The sequence below is a fragment of the Rattus norvegicus genome, chromosome 14, assembly GCF_036323735.1.
Source record: "Rattus norvegicus strain BN/NHsdMcwi chromosome 14, GRCr8, whole genome shotgun sequence".
Classification (NCBI taxonomy): domain Eukaryota; kingdom Metazoa; phylum Chordata; class Mammalia; order Rodentia; family Muridae; genus Rattus; species Rattus norvegicus.
The window spans coordinates 61582115-61599263 of NC_086032.1; the positions used below are offsets into that span (position 1 = coordinate 61582115).

General features: G+C 38.7%; 1 protein-coding gene across 9 annotated transcripts in view; it reads right to left on the reverse strand.

The window, feature by feature from the left end:
- Positions 1–17149, reverse strand: part of Rbpj (recombination signal binding protein for immunoglobulin kappa J region) — a 184855-nt gene that overhangs the window by 30749 nt on the left and 136957 nt on the right. For 2 of the 9 annotated variants that reach the window (XM_039092406.2, XM_039092405.2), the window contains exon 2: positions 7214–7397. The exons of 6 other annotated variants lie outside the window; for them this stretch is intronic. In XM_039092406.2, coding sequence (XP_038948334.1) covers positions 7214–7230 — 17 coding nt within the window. In that variant the 5' untranslated portion in view covers positions 7231–7397. Of the gene's footprint in view, positions 1–7213; positions 10258–17149 lie in introns of those variants that run through there. One more of the 9 variants, XM_063273585.1, reaches the window with a different exon arrangement.

A 17149-nucleotide genomic window follows, 5' to 3' on the forward strand; every position in this document is an offset into this window, starting at 1 on the left:
CCAAATCTGGCCCTCACCAGTTACATATTGAGCAGCTACTAGGAACTAAGTACAGGTATGTCCAACATCAATGAGCAAGAGACAGAAGCCCACGCCCTAATGGAACTTAAGCACAATCAGGGCAAATGGACAGAGTGCATTCATATTCATAACTTAAAACAGCAAAAATTGTAGAAAAATTTATCTGTCTGAAAATAACTTTTTGTTATTGATATTTGCTGTTTTGAGACGGGGTCTCATGAATCCCAGGATGGTCTCCAACTTATCAGGTAGTTGACAACCTTGGACTTGTGATCCACATGCTTCTTTCTACTACCTCCACTATCAGTTTTATTCAATACTCAGGAGTCAAACCTAGGGCCTTTGTATACTAAGCAAGCACTCTACCAACTAGGTGATATTCCCAGCCTTGAACATACATTTTAAGTAAACATGTAATTTATTTTTAAAGAATTTACTCATTTTCTATCTATAGGAGCAGAAGACAGTCCTTTGAAAAAGACACTCCATCAGAAGCTCAGTGAGAGAATGCTCGCTTAGTACCCAATCTCTGACCCTTGACTCCAACACAAAGGGTAACATGTCCACCTTTTTCAAACTTATTTTGAATCAGGTTTTATCTTAATGTTACTTTTAAAAGCAATTGTGCTAGAATTTAGCTTAGTGTAAGCACTGGTTCTGATGAGTTCAACAGATATAATCAAGGCAGTGTGCTGGATCTCCCTGGACCACCACGTTTAGTAAACACATTCCTAACAGAGCAACATGCCCCAGAGCTGATGTCAAAGACAGGCAGTAGATGCCAAAAGATGAAAATACGCCCCCCCCCATCATACATACTGTGTAGACACACTTCAAAACTACCTTTCTCCTTAATTTTTAAAGTCCCTTCTATTTTTCCTCTTTAAATTTTAAATGAAAAAAAAAAAAATCTAACCATCTGCCAGCAGTCTGTGTCAATGAATGGGAATAGAGGAGCTTAACTAAGATCATCACCCTCAATTGCACTCAGAACCTGGCTTTTCAAGTTAGTGAAACTGTGTGTGTGTGTGTGTGTGTGTGTGTGTGTGTGTGTGTGTGTGTGTGTGTGTGTTGTATATTTAGCTAGAATGTATGAAACCCTGGGTTCATCTCCAGGAATCCCACTCCCCATAAAATAAAGCAATACAGAGATGGAACGGGACTGAGTTAAATCTTATTTACTGAATGCCACTTATGCAATAAGATACAGTGTCATTTTAATTACATTATGGTGAAAATGTAGATCTTGAATTTAAACACAAGGAATAAATTTGAACTGATATAAACAAAATAAGAAACTGACCTAGTTAAAGAGACAAAAACCATATGGTTTAGGATGTTTTTCAGTTGTAGAAGACATTAGAAAATTAACAGTATCTGAATAAAATAGATCAATTTTAATTTCCTCTTAATTTCGATTACAATTCTTACTTCTAGAAATACTCAATGTAGTGTTTAGAGAAAAATCTGATCCTGGCATTTTATCTTCAAATGGTTCAAAGATAAAAAATCATCTTTGTGTGTCCATCATTTGTATGTGTAGACAGATATACAGGAATAATATAAATGTGGTTAATGGTCTCGCTTGAGGTATCCGGGTATCTATTCCAGAAACTGGTATAACACAAGGCCTGGCCTGGGGAAATAATCATCTGTTCATCAAGACCTTGGCTTGACTCTGCTGACTGCATAACTTGGTGGTGAAAACTATCAAAAATCATTCAGGGAGACGGTATACAACAGGCCTGTGGCCAGTTTCTTGGCACAGCTTTTATACTATTAGCTCAATTATGCAGTAATGTCTGTAGATTAAGAACTTGTTAATACCCAGGTAAAAGATGCACACAGAGAAGCAAACTGACCTGACATAAACTGTTAGGAGTTTAAATATGGGTAATTCTTTGAAAGACAACTTGGTGATAATAGTTATTATTTGGCCAAAAGAAAGATAATGCTGGCATATACTACGTACATGAACCTTCAAGACATAAAAGTTAACAGGAATATTGAGATCTTAGAGTAACAAAATTCAGAGAAAGCAAAATTGTGATTGTAAGGAGCACATGTGCCTGTGGTCAGAAGGTGCTTTATAAATGTTTGATATTTCTTGAATACAACAGCTTCTATAAAATAGATTTTATGACAATTAAACACTAAATTCTTTCCAACCCTATTATCATGCTGTAAGAAATGCAAAACCAGGTGTCAAATGAAAGACAAGGAGCATGGTCTCATCTGCACAACTGATAATTCATCATTGCAAATAAAATATAGAGGTGGCTGTTTACTGTTTTCTGTGGTGGTCTAAATAAGAATGCCTCCACAGGCTCAGATATTTGAATGCTTCTGTCAGCAGGGAGTAGCATTATTTGAAAGGATTAGAAGAATTAGGAGGTGGGACCTTGCTGGAATAGGTGTGGCCTTGTTGGAGGAAGTGTGTCACTGGGGGTGGCCTGTGAGGTTTCCAAAGCCCATGGATTAGGATGTAGCTCTCAGCTACTACATCAGTGCCATGTGTGCTGCCATGCTCCCCACCTGGATGTCAATGACTAACCCTCTGAAACTCTAAGCCAGGCCCCAACTATTTCTTTTATAAGGTTGCTTTGGTCATGGTATCTCTTCACAGCAACGGAACACTGATTAAAACACTTTCAAAAGCCAGAATTTCATTCTAAAGAAATGAGAAAACAGAGCAATTAGAAATCTGGCCTAACTCTACAGAGCTAAGAAGTTGTAGGCAGGGGACATGGTTCACATCTGACTTCCACACCTTCATCAACACTCCCCAAAGTTGATATTATTTTTAACTCACAAGGCAGAACTTTCCTCTACATTTTTCCTAAAGATGTATTTTTAATTCAAGTGTATGAGTGTTTATATGTGTGCATGTATGTGCACCATGTGTACCTGGTACCCAAAGAGGCCAAAAAAGCATCAAATCCCCTGAAGCTGGAGCTATAGGCAGTTGTGAGCCACCCAATGTGGGTGCTGGAAACCCAGTGCGTTCTGTAAGAGCAGCAAGCATTCCTAACCATGAGCCATCTCTCTAGCCCAGCCATCCCCTAACTTCTAATCACACACTGATCGTGCAAAGACAATGAGAAAACACCATAAAAAACCTTTAAGGACACTATATTCTTAATATTGCCTTAAGATGCCCTTTTCTTCCTTGTGATAATTCTCATTTGCTTGTCCCATTATAACAGTCATATCTTATTTAATCTTTCTGGGGAAAGCTCTTCAATAAAGTATTTATCAGTGAATGAAAATTACATTCTAATGATCAAATATACTACAGTAATCAAACTGGAAAATATGAAGACTGGCATATGATTAAATAAGCCAGGAAAAAAAAATGACTGTGGTAATGGCTCTAAGGGTTAGTTAAATACAGACTGTATTTAACAACTCTAAGTAGCCTAGAAACAGTTTCTGCAATGAGCCAGAGTTATACAATGGCATTTTAGGCTATCCTTTTACATGGCAGACATGCACATGGATAGCACTATAAGACACATTAAACATTGACTGAAATAAATATAATGTCAAAACATCTAAAGTGGACCAAATCGTTCCCTTGGTTTGGTTCTGGTATAGCTGAGGAAGCCTCAGCCCATTTGTGTCCTCCCTATTCAAACACAGACCAGATATACATTAAGGGCTCAGAGGAGGTCAGTTTCTCAGTTTCCTCTTTCTGTACAGTGTATGTGGCAAAAGACAGATCAAGACAGACTGTGGTAAAAGAAGTACCAAGAGGCTAACAAGCTCCTTATTCTGAAGGAGGTATCTTGTCCTGGGTCAATCTTCTAGGATTTAAGATTTATGGTATTTTCCTAGCATCCTCACTGACTCTAGTTAGTCTACTCACTTCTCGTTTGACCTGCCTGGTTCTGAGACACAAAAGTTGATTTCAGACAATGTTCATAGTATTAATCTGCAGGAAGAATACAGAGCAGTCTTTTGTTTAAACTACAAGTAATGGGGGAAGGAGTGGACTGGAGAGTACAAAATATTAAGGTAAAGGAGTCAGAGACACTGGAGCCAAGAGAGCAGCAACAAAAAAAAAAAAAAAAAAAAAGGAAGGAAAGACTGTTTAGGGAGTATCAGAGCCACTGAGTCAAAGGAAGCAAAAGAGTGATGGAGAATCCAGTAGCTATAAAAGGGCAATTATCCATCTCCTAACAAACCAAATCTGGTCAACCCCAAATATGGGAATGTTTTAGTTGGATACAGCTTTTCTTCTGCGGGATGTGAAAAAGATCACAATCAGTTTCCCTATAAATAATCTCTTTTCATTTCAAGAAGATGCTCCAATTATTAAGCGAGCTACTTTCAAGCTCTGCTCTAATAAAGCCCCCATTTTCCCAGTGCTTTTCAGTTACTCTCTAACTTCAGCCTCCACATCTGTGTAATGGGAATGCTGAGTCCAGGTAAAGCACTTATTTAGCAAGCAGCACACCACTGTCTGACAATACAGTAAATACTGAAGCCTTTCTAGCCTTAGAGCAGTAGTTCTTAGCCGTCCTAATGCAAGGACCCTTTATTACAGTTCTCATTATGGTGACACCCCCCCCAACCATAAAATTATTTTCTCTGCTACTTCATACCTGCAATTTTGCTACTGTTATAAATCATCGCTGTAAATATCTGTGTCTTCTGATGGCCTTAGGCGAGTGACTCGTATGAAAAGGTTGTTCAAGCCCCAGGTTGAGAACTGCTCCTTTAGACCCACCAGTATCCAACTCACAATAATGCATTTGTAGAGACAAAGATTGTTTAAAAAACAAAACAACCCTTTTGAATATTTTATCATTCTATTTGTAAATCAAACATCAAGCAAATAAGAGTATAGATTTATCCCATGACAAGATAGGTGTTTATCTTAAAAACGTAAGCTTCATTTAAGAAAAGTATTTATTTTCTAGACATTTACTCACCAGAAACAGGACTACAGGAATGACTAGAAGATCTGTTAATGGGATATATAGAATCCATTTGGGAAACCAGGCTAGGATTAAAACTTGCTTATTGAAGAGGGAGCTAATGAAAATGTGAAAGGTGAATGACCGCTTTCTGTGGCTCCACTGGCCCCATCTTACCTTGTTATGGATGTGCATAGATGTTGTCTGTCTCTATCATGTCAACTAACCCTGGCTAGAATTCTCAACCACAGGTTTCCCTACAGGAATGTCAACATAAAAGTCTTAATAAAGGGGTTGGGGATTTAGCTCAGTGGTAGAGCGCTTGCCTAGGAAGTGCAAGGCCCTGGGTTCGGTCCCCAGCTCCGAAAAAAAAAGAACCCCCCCCCAAAAAAAGTCTTAATAAAGCTGAATTAATATTGAGTTAACCCAGTTGCTCAGCTGCTATCATCACCTTTGCCACCATTACTGTGATAGGCAAAACACAAAAGCCCTCAAAGGAAATACTTTTTCAGGGTCATCTTGTCTTTCTGTCCCAGGATTTCCAGCTGTGCTCCTCCTAACCCGTTTTTCAATGTTGCATGCTCACCGTCACAACTTTAAAGATCCACATTAACTAACACAAGAGATGGTAAGGCACCTGAAGTTGCACAGTCTCCCCACAATGGGCTATCGAAAGCTCATGGCACTTGAGCCCTGTGTACGAGCTTGACTTCATTACTAATGAAAACGGTGCTTCCTCGTTTTAACTAACTACAAGTTTGGGCACTGTGAAGACCATCTTCCTGCTCATCTATCTATGTCGCAGCAGTTCTGTGGTGCACAGAAAGGTGGTGTCAATGAATTTTTCAAAAAGGTCAATTTTCCTCGTTCCCTCATTTTCTTCCCAGGAACTGACCTGACCCAACAAACTCCATTTTCTCAACTGGGCTCATACTTGAGATGAGTTATAAAGTACTTTTTCTGGAGCTATCCACATCCCACAGGAGCCTGTATATGCAGCCCAATGAAACCACGGCCTGTATCATCAGTGTTTCCATTCGACCTGTTGGTCCTTGGCTTATACCTTTATCTTTCCAGTGAAAACACTTTACTTCATGTTGGAAAGGACAATTCTAAATGTGATAAAACATTAGTAAGCTCAGTGCTGCCCCCAGATTCCTTCACTGCAATATACAAAATAAACTCAGGAATAACCACAGCACAAAAAACTAGATTCCAAAATCTCAAATAATGACATAAATCTTATACCATGCAAGTAAAACTTTATGAACATAAAAACCATAAAGACCCTTAAGGGATAAGTAGGTATTACAGAGTCTAAACTTACCACTCCTAGTAAACATAAGTAATTACAAGACTACATACTATGAACACATGTATGATTAACTGCATACTTACATTCATGAACTCACATTATTTTTTAAAATCATTCGTTTTCCTCGAAATGATTTTTTTTTCTTCCATAAACGGTAGTACTGTTCTACAGACAGTCCAAAGAATCATTGTTTGGGAACATTAATGCCCTAAATGAAGAACTTAACACACTGTTTAATGACAGCTTTGCAGAGAATTAGTCTATGATAGTAGCTTTAGGATAATTATAGACTAATACATAACTAAGATTACTTATGTGCCCAGCATGGTGCTTGTGCAGGAGAGCTGGTCTCAACCACTGCCACACACACATCCCCACACCATACACATACACACAGGTCTCCATAGTTGATGGCTTCTGGCAGGAACACAGGTGGAGAAAGACTCGTCTTCCCTTGCAGGGGGTAGGGGGATCCACTAGGAGTTTGACCATGCTCCATTGAATATATGGACAACACCAAACGGAATTTTTCCCCCTTTTCTCTTAAGGGGGAGGGGTTGTAGGGGAAGGGGTACACATGGGAGGGAGGCCTGGTTAAAGAGTATGATCAGAGTACAAGATGTGAAATTCCCAAATAACCAATTAAAAAAGAGAGAAAAGGCTAGAAGAAAAGATTAGTTATATTAGTTATCTCTAAGCTATTTGATGAAAGAAATTATAGCTTTTACAATCATCTAAGGAGAGCATCTACCCTGTCCCCCACAAACTTCTGTCAGAAGAGGGGGGAAAAAAACCAGTTAGTCAAAAACTTGTGATTCTAACAGCAAAATCCCCACTATATATCCATAAACATACCTGTGATCTAAATATTAAAGTATCTTAAAGTATAAAAATATAGTTAAGTGTTGATTATGCCCATGACCATTGGGTCACTGAGAGATTTCTGAAAGCATACCTTTTAATCCACGCCATGGTACTTCAAGAACATGTTAAGGTAAGTCACAGCTTGGAACACTTCGAAGCACCTCAAAACACCTCAGTCAGTGTATCTGTATCATTCTCCTTTGCTTTTGAGATCATAATGGTTCCGAAGAACTATAATGCATCCATTTGAATTGATAGTCTCATAAGTTCAATAACTTAAAAACAAAAACAAAAAAATAAGGACTTAAGTGTTTGTCTATTAAGGTTCTAGTGCACTGTGTTAACTGCTGCTATGACTTAGAAAAGGAAGGAGCCACTGCAGCTACAATGTAACACCATCAGCACTTATTTTATACAGATGTTTCTCTAACAGCCCCACAAATTTGAGTCTTAATTGCTTCCTCTACCTATTTTCCTATTCATCTCTTCATCTGAGTCATCAATATTCTCTGTGAAACTCTTTATAATCAACCACTGAGCACAATTTAGTGTTGGCCACACACAATCCTAGGGAATGCTCTTGAACATTAATAAAACTCAAGAGAGGATCATGGGAGCACTGATCCACAGCTTGGCTATCATAAGCACAAGGAAAACAACCCAGAGTGTGTGCCTGGACTCTGAAGGGAAAAGAGCTGTCTCGGAGACTGTATCCTCAACCTGTGTCCTAATAGTACTTTGGGGAAGACAAGTGTCAGAACAGACTGAACGAGCAAGCCAGGTGAACAGAAATTGTCTGCTTGCTTATGTGTGTTAAGGTGGGGCTTGTGTAGAAGTAAGCCTGTATGGAGGTAGGGTTTGGTCACATTTGTTATGCACTGTAAAATAAGGGAAAATCTACTCCTCAGAATGGCTTTAGTGTTGCTCTGTGAGCTCCCTGGCAGACACCTGGCCTTTCTCTTCACTCTGACCCATGTTTAAAATATTTCATAATTAAGATATAGTAATAAATTCACATACTGCATATTTTTATCTACTAAGAATTCACTATCTTTGCTGTAAATCTAATACAAAAAGAATACTGCAACTTGTATTGTACAAAACAATACTGATAGCTTATCAATGAATATATAATTTACTGTCACAAAGCAATTTAAGTTATTTTAGGATGATTGGTCAGGAAACTTTTAATGAAGCTAGACCATAAAGCAAGTTTCTAAAGAGAGTGAATGAGAAAGGCTGTTAGGACTCTGGGCTTATGAAGGTCTGGTGAAGGGTGGAGCAGGGCTAAGTCTATGCTAAGGTGAAAGTGAAACTAGTCCTATTTGACAATATTCCAAGTCCTGTGTGAGATAATGACACATCTCTAAAATTTAGATTTTTGTAGAGACACAGATTATAATGTAGATTATTCTACAGAAAACTGATAATGCACAACATATAAGAACTTGACCAGGGTAAAGGGAACTAATGAAAAACAGAACCAAAAGACCCGGTCCAATGAAATTCCTGTCTGCAGACTTAGCATCTTTTCAAACTAATGATTGTGCCATATTAGTGGCCCCCAGGCCCTCCCCACTCCTGCTCAAAACAAGCTAGTAGTAGGTATTTATGTGTACATGTGTCTGTCCCCTCCTGGAAGAATGTTACATGGTTTCCTACACTAATGCTTCTGCAAATAAATGCATCCTACATATAGGATACCAAGTGAATGCTCTTGAAACAGTTCCACTGGGAGTAGGGGAATGAGCCACTGGGAAGTCAGCAAAACTACAAGTACATGAGAAAACAAAGAATAAAAAAATCACAGGTCTACTGGACTTACTCACTGCCTCATTCTGTTAGAAGAGCCCTGTTTTAAAGGAGGCAGCACCTGTACTCAAATGACTAGCCTAGAGAAAACACATGTAGTAAAACAAAACCAAAGAACTAGAAATTATAATGAATTTTACAGGTAGAATTTCAGAATGTCCCTAATATATTGCAACGCTGTTGGGCAATCCTGTAGAGAGAGCAGCTCTAGAGCTGGTTGGTGTGTGTTCAGTACAATGTTAAACACTTCAAGGCATCCATCCCACTCCATCCTGACCCCTTCTTTGACAAATAAGAGACTAGGACCCCGAAAGAGGTAGATGAGCTGCCTACAGTGATCCAATTTTATGAAAATACTTCTCGATCCCAGAGGATGAACTGGTGAGGTCACAGTTCAACATAAAGTCAATAAATACTACGGCTTGAGATCACTTAAGAATTATGTACCTAACCCACTATCCTACTGTGTACTCAGCTGGTTTAAGTTTAAACTGAATTTTAGGAGAAAATTAGTATAGCTGGACATGGTGGCACATGCCTTTTATCCCAGCACTCAGGAGGTACAGCCAGGGTGATCTCTGAATTCAAGGCCAGCCTGGCTGACAAAGTGAGTTCCAGTACAGCCAGGACTAAATAGAGAAATTCTGTCTGGGGGGTGGAGAGAACACCTTACTATAACCTTGATAACCTCAGCTATCTTTCATCAGAAATTATGTACTCTTCTATGCCCCTGACCCAGATAAGTGTGTATGGTGTGTGGTGTGGTGTGATGTAGGGTGTGTGTGTGTGTGTGTGTGTGTGTGTGTGTGTGTGTGTGTGTTGTGGTAATCATTTGCTGAAAGCAGCCAACACATTGGAAACAACTTTAAGTAACAAATACTGGTCATCCATGTTGTAAGCGACTTCTGGATGTGACTTGAAAATGTTCACAGGTGCTTCATTTTTCTAAGTGCTTCCTGGTTAGTTGGGGATCAGTAAAGTTTCTTCCCTTATAAAGCTCTATTCAATATTTCTATAAAGAATCCCTCATTCATGCTTTCTGTAATTCTGAGTCGTTCAGGGCAAAGCACTTTGTGAAGGACAGCAATGAGGACACAAGGACATAAACATAGGGACAGACAGACACAGGAAACAAGATTCTAGGTAGATGAGTAAACACACACTGATGGACAGAAGATACTGGGACTGAAGTGGAGAATTCACACTCGGGCTCATTTTTTTTAGATCAACTAGTCCAAGAGTAAGTATTGGGTTTTCAACCCATAATGCATCATCAACACATTTTGGTGTTCTCTGATGCTATCTTTTTTTTTTTTTTTATTTCCACGTGTTTATTTATACAGTATGATTTTACATGGCTTACAGGACACTTGCAGTATAGTTTAGTATAAACAAGTCTCTGATGCTATCTTTAATCTGTTAGCCCATACAGGTGCTGAATCTTAGAAAAGACTAAAGTAGTAGGACAGTCATTGATCTAATTCCCAAATAAAAACCTATCCAAGCACTACTATAGTAATTTTTCTCCTAGAAATAACTAGAAGAAACCAAACCAAACAAATACATTTATTTCTCAACATGGCTGAAATGGTAATAATGTGATTATATAATTGCTTCTCATGTGAAACTTGATCAGTTTTATATTTAAAATCATATAAATAGCTTGGTATATTATGATATACCAAGAGTCTGTATGCATATTTAATAAGTCAGTAGAATGACAGCAATTATATTTAATGACACCAGAAACTTGGTACCTACAATTGAAACCCAATTTTCTCATGAAGTGATACACTTGATCTTTTATCATTGCTTTAAACTATGTGGTTTGGGGCTAGAAAGCTGGTTCAATGGTTAAGAACACTTGTTGCTTTTGTAACAAGAGGATCTGGGCCTGACTCCCAGAACCCGAATGGCAGCTCACAATCATAACTCCAGTCCCAGGAGAACTAATGCCTGCTTCTGATCTCCACAGGTACCAGGCACACACATGGTACACATACATAAATATGGGCAAGACATTCATACATATAAAATAATAAAATGAATGTGAAAAAGTCTAAATAATGTAGCTTTGGCTAAATTTTAGCTGTTAAATCAAAAGTAACCATGAACCCCCTCCCCCAAAAAATGACCCTGAAAGGCAGATGCAGAGACATTTCCTCGGCTTATCTAATGGTCAAATTCTATCCTGGCAAGGAAAATCGATGTGGAAGGTGACACTATGCTCTTAGGTTACAGAGATGACAAAGTGGGGACAAACAGCCTCAGATAGTGAAGACACTAAAAGAAGACCACATGCATAGCAAAAAAACCTCACAAATTCAGTTCAGGAAACTCAATTTCTAGGCAATTCAAGATCTGAACAGAAACTCTGTTTATTCCAAACCACTGGCAGGATAAAAAAATAAAATAAAATAAAAAATAAAAGAACTATGCCAATGTTTTGTAATAAATTGGACAACACAAGCAAGAAACCCAAGACACTCTATGCTGTCTTCCTAACAGCTGAAAAAGTCTTGCAGAACTGTTGCAGTCAAGAGTTTAAAATCTACTAAAACAAGAAAATGAAAACATTTCAAAGTATCTTCCCCAGAGCAGCCTGGTAATGCACACCTTTAATCCAAGCAGTCAGGAGGCATAGGCAGAAGCAGGCAGATCTCTAAATTCCAGGCCAACGAAAGCGACACAGACTGTCTCAAAAAACAAAATACTTAACAAAAAACAGCATATCTTAGGCAAAACTTACTATAAAAGCCTCAGGTCCAAAATAGCAGACAGTAACAAGAATAATCATAAAAAAATTCTCACCCTTAGTTATAACAACTTTAGTTGTAACATTAATAACTATGAAAGAGCCTATGCAAATGTCTTTGTGATATTTCACTTCATCAGAAGACACAGAAATACATTTCCATGCCAGTTTTTAAATCCTTTTGGTTTTATTCTCATAAATCTGTTGTTAAACACTAATAAATACCAAGTGATAATGTAGCACAGCACAGTATTCTGCACACGATGTCAGCTAACATGCTGAGTATGTGCGACACGCTCTAAATACAGTGGGCACACAAGTGTCTGTTGAATGTGAGTGAAAATATTCATCAATGACTCTTCTAGGTGGGATGGGGAAAAACACTATCAAAAGATATTAGCACTCTAAAATATAGCTGGCATATCCATCCACTTTTATTTACATTCTTAAAAATTAACTCAGGATATTGGGAATCTTGGAAATTATGTTTAATTGTACTGATACATATTTATAATGAACAACTTTGTATGTATTTGTATACATCAAGATGTGCTGTGGTGAAAGTATCAGGACAGCAACAATTTAAAAAGAAAATTATATAAAAAAATAAGGCATCCTTCTTGACAGCTGAATTTTGGTTACAAGTGACCCTCTGTATCTGAGGTTCCATGTCTGCACATGAGAACTAACCTATCAGGATAAAAGATATCTTAGAATAGGACTGGAAATGTGGCTCAGGAGTTAAAATCCAAGTTTAGCTTCCAGCACGCACAGGGCACCCAGTTTCAAGGGACCGGGCACTCTGACGTCTGAAGGTATCTACCTACACTCATGTGCACATGCCTATGCACATACTACACATAATTTGAAAAACAGAATCTTTTAAATATGAAGAGTATTTAGTCTGTATTACTATATCCAGACTTGTCTTTTAAACCAATTCAGTGTGACCACACTTGATAACTTTACACTGCATGAGATGTTGTAAGTAAGTAAGCTAGGGATGACCTGAAGTTGTAGTATATGCAGGTCAGATGCAACTATACCCAGTAACTATGAAGAACTTGTGCCTCCATAAACTCCATGAGATCAAGACACACCCTGGGTAGATTTATACCTGTATCTCCAGCGTTCAGCCAGAAGCTGTCAGAGTGGCAATAAAGTAACTACAAAAAAGGCCTCTCAAGAGTGACTGAGACTAAATCCCAGACCTTCCCCATAGAGTGCAGTAAGTTAAAGAGCCTCCAGTACTGCAGCCACCTTTTATGAATCATAATTTATCCTTCTGAAAACCTGGGGCAAAAGAGATGTTCACAGAGCAGCAATGAGAAACAAGACTACACACACACACACACACACACACACACACACACACACACACACACACACACACACGGCATTATAAACACTGCCAGGCAGGCACAGAGTGATAGCAAATAAACTATCAGAGAGCAGGGAAGGCAGGTCTTCAACTTCCACTGGATTAAAGGTATGTGCTACCATGCCCGGCCCAACTGGATTATTTTTAAACGGGCACAGAAGTTCTAAATACACATCACAACCCAATATATACTATACTGACATACATATATGCCATGGATTCATTTTAAAATGTAGACTGTTTAAGGCAGTAAAATTAAATTTTGTCCTTTATTCATATTTTTCTTTTAAAGGACAAAAAAAATTAACTACTGAAGCAAGTAACTAAGGTCAGAAAATACTACACAAGTAAGAACGCACCTCTTCTAATTTTAAAAAATCCTTTCAAATGTTTTCTTTACTGTTTAACCACCATGAATATCAAAACATCCCTTATAGCCCATTAATGGTAACAGAGTTCGGCATGGTGGCGCATTACTGTATCTCAGCAAGAGGGAAGCTGAGACAAGAGGTTCTCATGTCTGAAGCCTATGAAGGCTACATAGCAAGAACATGTATATTACACTCCCCCTAAAGTAAATCACATGATAAAAATTAAAATAAGAATGCCTGTAATCTTGCCACTCAGAAAGTGAATAAGAAGATCTCAAGGTTAGCCTGGGCTATGAGCTAATTAGCTATGTTCTAAGCCAGCCTGGGCTACTGAGGTACTGTCTCAAAAAAAAAAAAAATCAAACACATACACACACACACACACACACACACACACACACACACACGCACCACAAAAAAAGGGAGGGGGGTTCTGAATTCTCCCACAATGCAGTGTTAGGGATTGAACCTGGGACATACTAAGAAGGTTCTCTACTACTGAGCTACATCAGACTTCTTTAAAAAAAAATTTTCCCCCAAATCAAGGTCTCAGTAAATTGTTAAGGCTGGCCTTAAATTCACTATGTAGTCCAGGTCAAGTCTTGAACAATCTTCCAGACTCAAGTCTCCCAAGTAACTGGAATTACAGGTCTACACTACCAGACCTGGTTGGGGCCTTCTTTAGAACTTAATTAACTGGAGGATCCCCACCAAGTGCCTGCAACAGAACCAATTACTAACTTGCTGAAAAGAAAGAAATTTCACACGTTTTTGGGTTGATTTAATTTTTCACTATATCATACAAGCTAACTTAATATTATTCCATATTCAAGTAATTAAACAATAAAGGCAATTTCACCTAAAGTCAGTAGCCAAAATACCTGTCTTGAACCTCTACCTATCTATCTATCTAATAGTAAATAATACTTTGGTTTTTCAAGATAGTTTCTCTGTGTAGCCCTGGTTGTTCTCAAATTAAAGAGATCTATCTGCTTACCTCTCCCTCCCAAGTGCTGGGATTAAAGGCATGTGCCACCACTGCCCCAGAAGTAATAAATTTAACAAGATACCATTTATGGAAATGTTTCCCACAGGTTAAACTTCTAATTTCAATGATCTAGTGCCTTTCATTAGCTTAATTTCTACAATGAAACTGAGAGAAAGGAATTTTAGAAAGCTGAAAACTTGTGGTAGAAAGAGCTATTTTTAAAAGCCTCCAGGGGCTTCTTTTCGTGTGATAACTTCCAATTACCTTTCTTCACACTTGCTTTCTGTTCTCTCATGCTTCTCACCTTTCCATTGCCAATTATCAAAAATGTTTTAGGTATGTATTACCCAGAAAGATTATCAAGAAAAAAAATCTCATCATAAAAGTCAAAAAGTACAAAGCATTTTCTGAGATGGAATGGTATCAGATACAATGGCTGCTGACTGACTATACATGACTGTTAAGTGAATGTGACTTCTGGGTAGTGATAAACTTAAGAGAGGTTTCGTTTCCCCTGGAAACCTCTTCTTAAGTCACTAGCAAACTAGAGATAAGGAACTCCCCAACTCTACTCACGTAAAGCAGTTCTTAGCAGATCCCGTCTCCAATAGGACAAGAAAAATTAGAAACTGGAGTGACCTACTCATAATCTACTTAAGTCAATGGGCTTAAAAGCATGCATGTCTTTTAACAATATAACCATACTATCAAAATAGAAAGCTAGTGGGGCCTGGGAGCTGGCCTGGCAGGTAAATTGCTTGCTGAAGGAAGTCAGGGCAGGAATTCAAACAACGTAGGATCCTAGAGACAGGAGCTGATCCAGAAACCATGAAAGGGTGCTACTTACTGGCTTACTCCCAAGGCTTTGCTCAGCCTGCTTTCTTGTAGAACCCAGGACCACCAACTCAGGGACAGCACCACCCACCAAGGGCTGGGCTTTCCCCCCATCAATCACTAATTAAGAAAATGTGCTGCAGGAATGCTTGCAGCATGATCTTATGGAGCCATTTTCTCAATTAAGGTTCCCCCCCTTTTTTCAGATGACTCTAGCTTATGTCAAGTTGACATAAAACTAGCCAGGACAGAGTGTTTTGCCTGCATAAATGTCTGTATACATCACTTTCATGTCTGGTGCCCACAGAAGCCAGAGGTGCTAAAAATTAAACCCACGTCCTAAAAGCAGCTAGTGTTCTTAACCACCAAGTCATCCCTGACAACTCACCGAGTTAAGTCCTCTGGCTTGATTAGAAGCATCTTCACCCACTGAGTCATCTTAGCAGCTGGTTTTCCCCCCTTTATATTATTTTTGACTAGGCATCTTCCCTAAGAGTAAATGGAGAGTACTCAAAACCATGCTTACAAAGAGCTGACTAGCTTGAGATTTTTTTCATGTCACTATGTAATATCCAGAAGCCATAAAAGCACACCACTCACATACATGCCCATCTAGGGATTTCATTCCAAAATGTTTCCCCTTACTTAATAATGGAAATCCTATATTACTATTGCACAGGCTCAAAAACCATGGAGTAATCTTTGGTTTATGTCTCTATCTTACATACTAATCCAGACATCCACCACCTCACTCGCATCCATCTTGACCACACTTTAGTACAGAAACTTCTACCATCTCTAGAGGTTGGGCACAAGGTTTGACAGCACAAATGACTGGGGATGAAAAGAGCTCAGCTGCTAAGATAACTAGCCACTCTTCCAGAGGAGCCAGCATCCACATGGTAGCTCAGAACATCTGTAATGCCAGTCCCAGCGAATCTTTGCCCTGTTCTGGCAAAGACCACTGTATGCATGTCCTTAACATGGAGGGAGGCCCTCAAGTCTTCTATCTTTGATTTGAAAGCCTTCAAAAACCACCTTTAAAAGTCCCATTGATGGCTGTGTTGTGGTGACATACATCTTTAGTCCCAGCACAGGCAGATCTCGGTGAGTTCAAAGCCAGTCTGGTCTAAAGATCAAGTTCCAGAACAGCCAAGGTTATACAGCAGAAACCCTGTTCCACTGATCAAAGTTCCACTGATGACATAATAAAAATAGAAACTGGGGCTGGAGAAACAGTTTGGTAGGTACAGGAACCTAAAAAGTGAGTATGGTGACACATGCTTGTAATCCTAGTAATGGGGAATGGACACAGGCAAATCCCTAGGGAATCACTGGTCAGCAGGGCTAGACTACTTGGCCAGTTCTAGACACTTAAAAATAAATAAATAAATAAATAAAAATAAAAAATAAAAAAACATAGACAAAAACAAAAACAAATAAAACAATGTATGTTGCCTGAGGAGCAGAGATTGCCCTCTAGCCTTCATATGAACACAGACCTACATTCACATGCACTACCAACAATACCACCCCCCCACACACACACACACACACACACACACACACAATTAAAATGGGTGTGTGCACATATACATACAAAACATCTTGTGATGTAAAGTATATGAAGCTACCATGGCATTCAAAATATTATTTGAAAGCAACAAAAGACAGATGGATGTACAAAAGAATAAATTCCCCCAACATAGATTATAGTTTTGTTTTGTTTTTTAAAGTTCCATCACAACTTCATAGCTTTCATCCTCCACACTCAGAGCCATTACTTTTTACTTCCTCTGACTCAATTCCTCAACTTACACTACACTTCTCACCGCTTTACCATAACTGTCTTGCCAGGTTCTAGGGTCTTACAAGTCATGAATCTG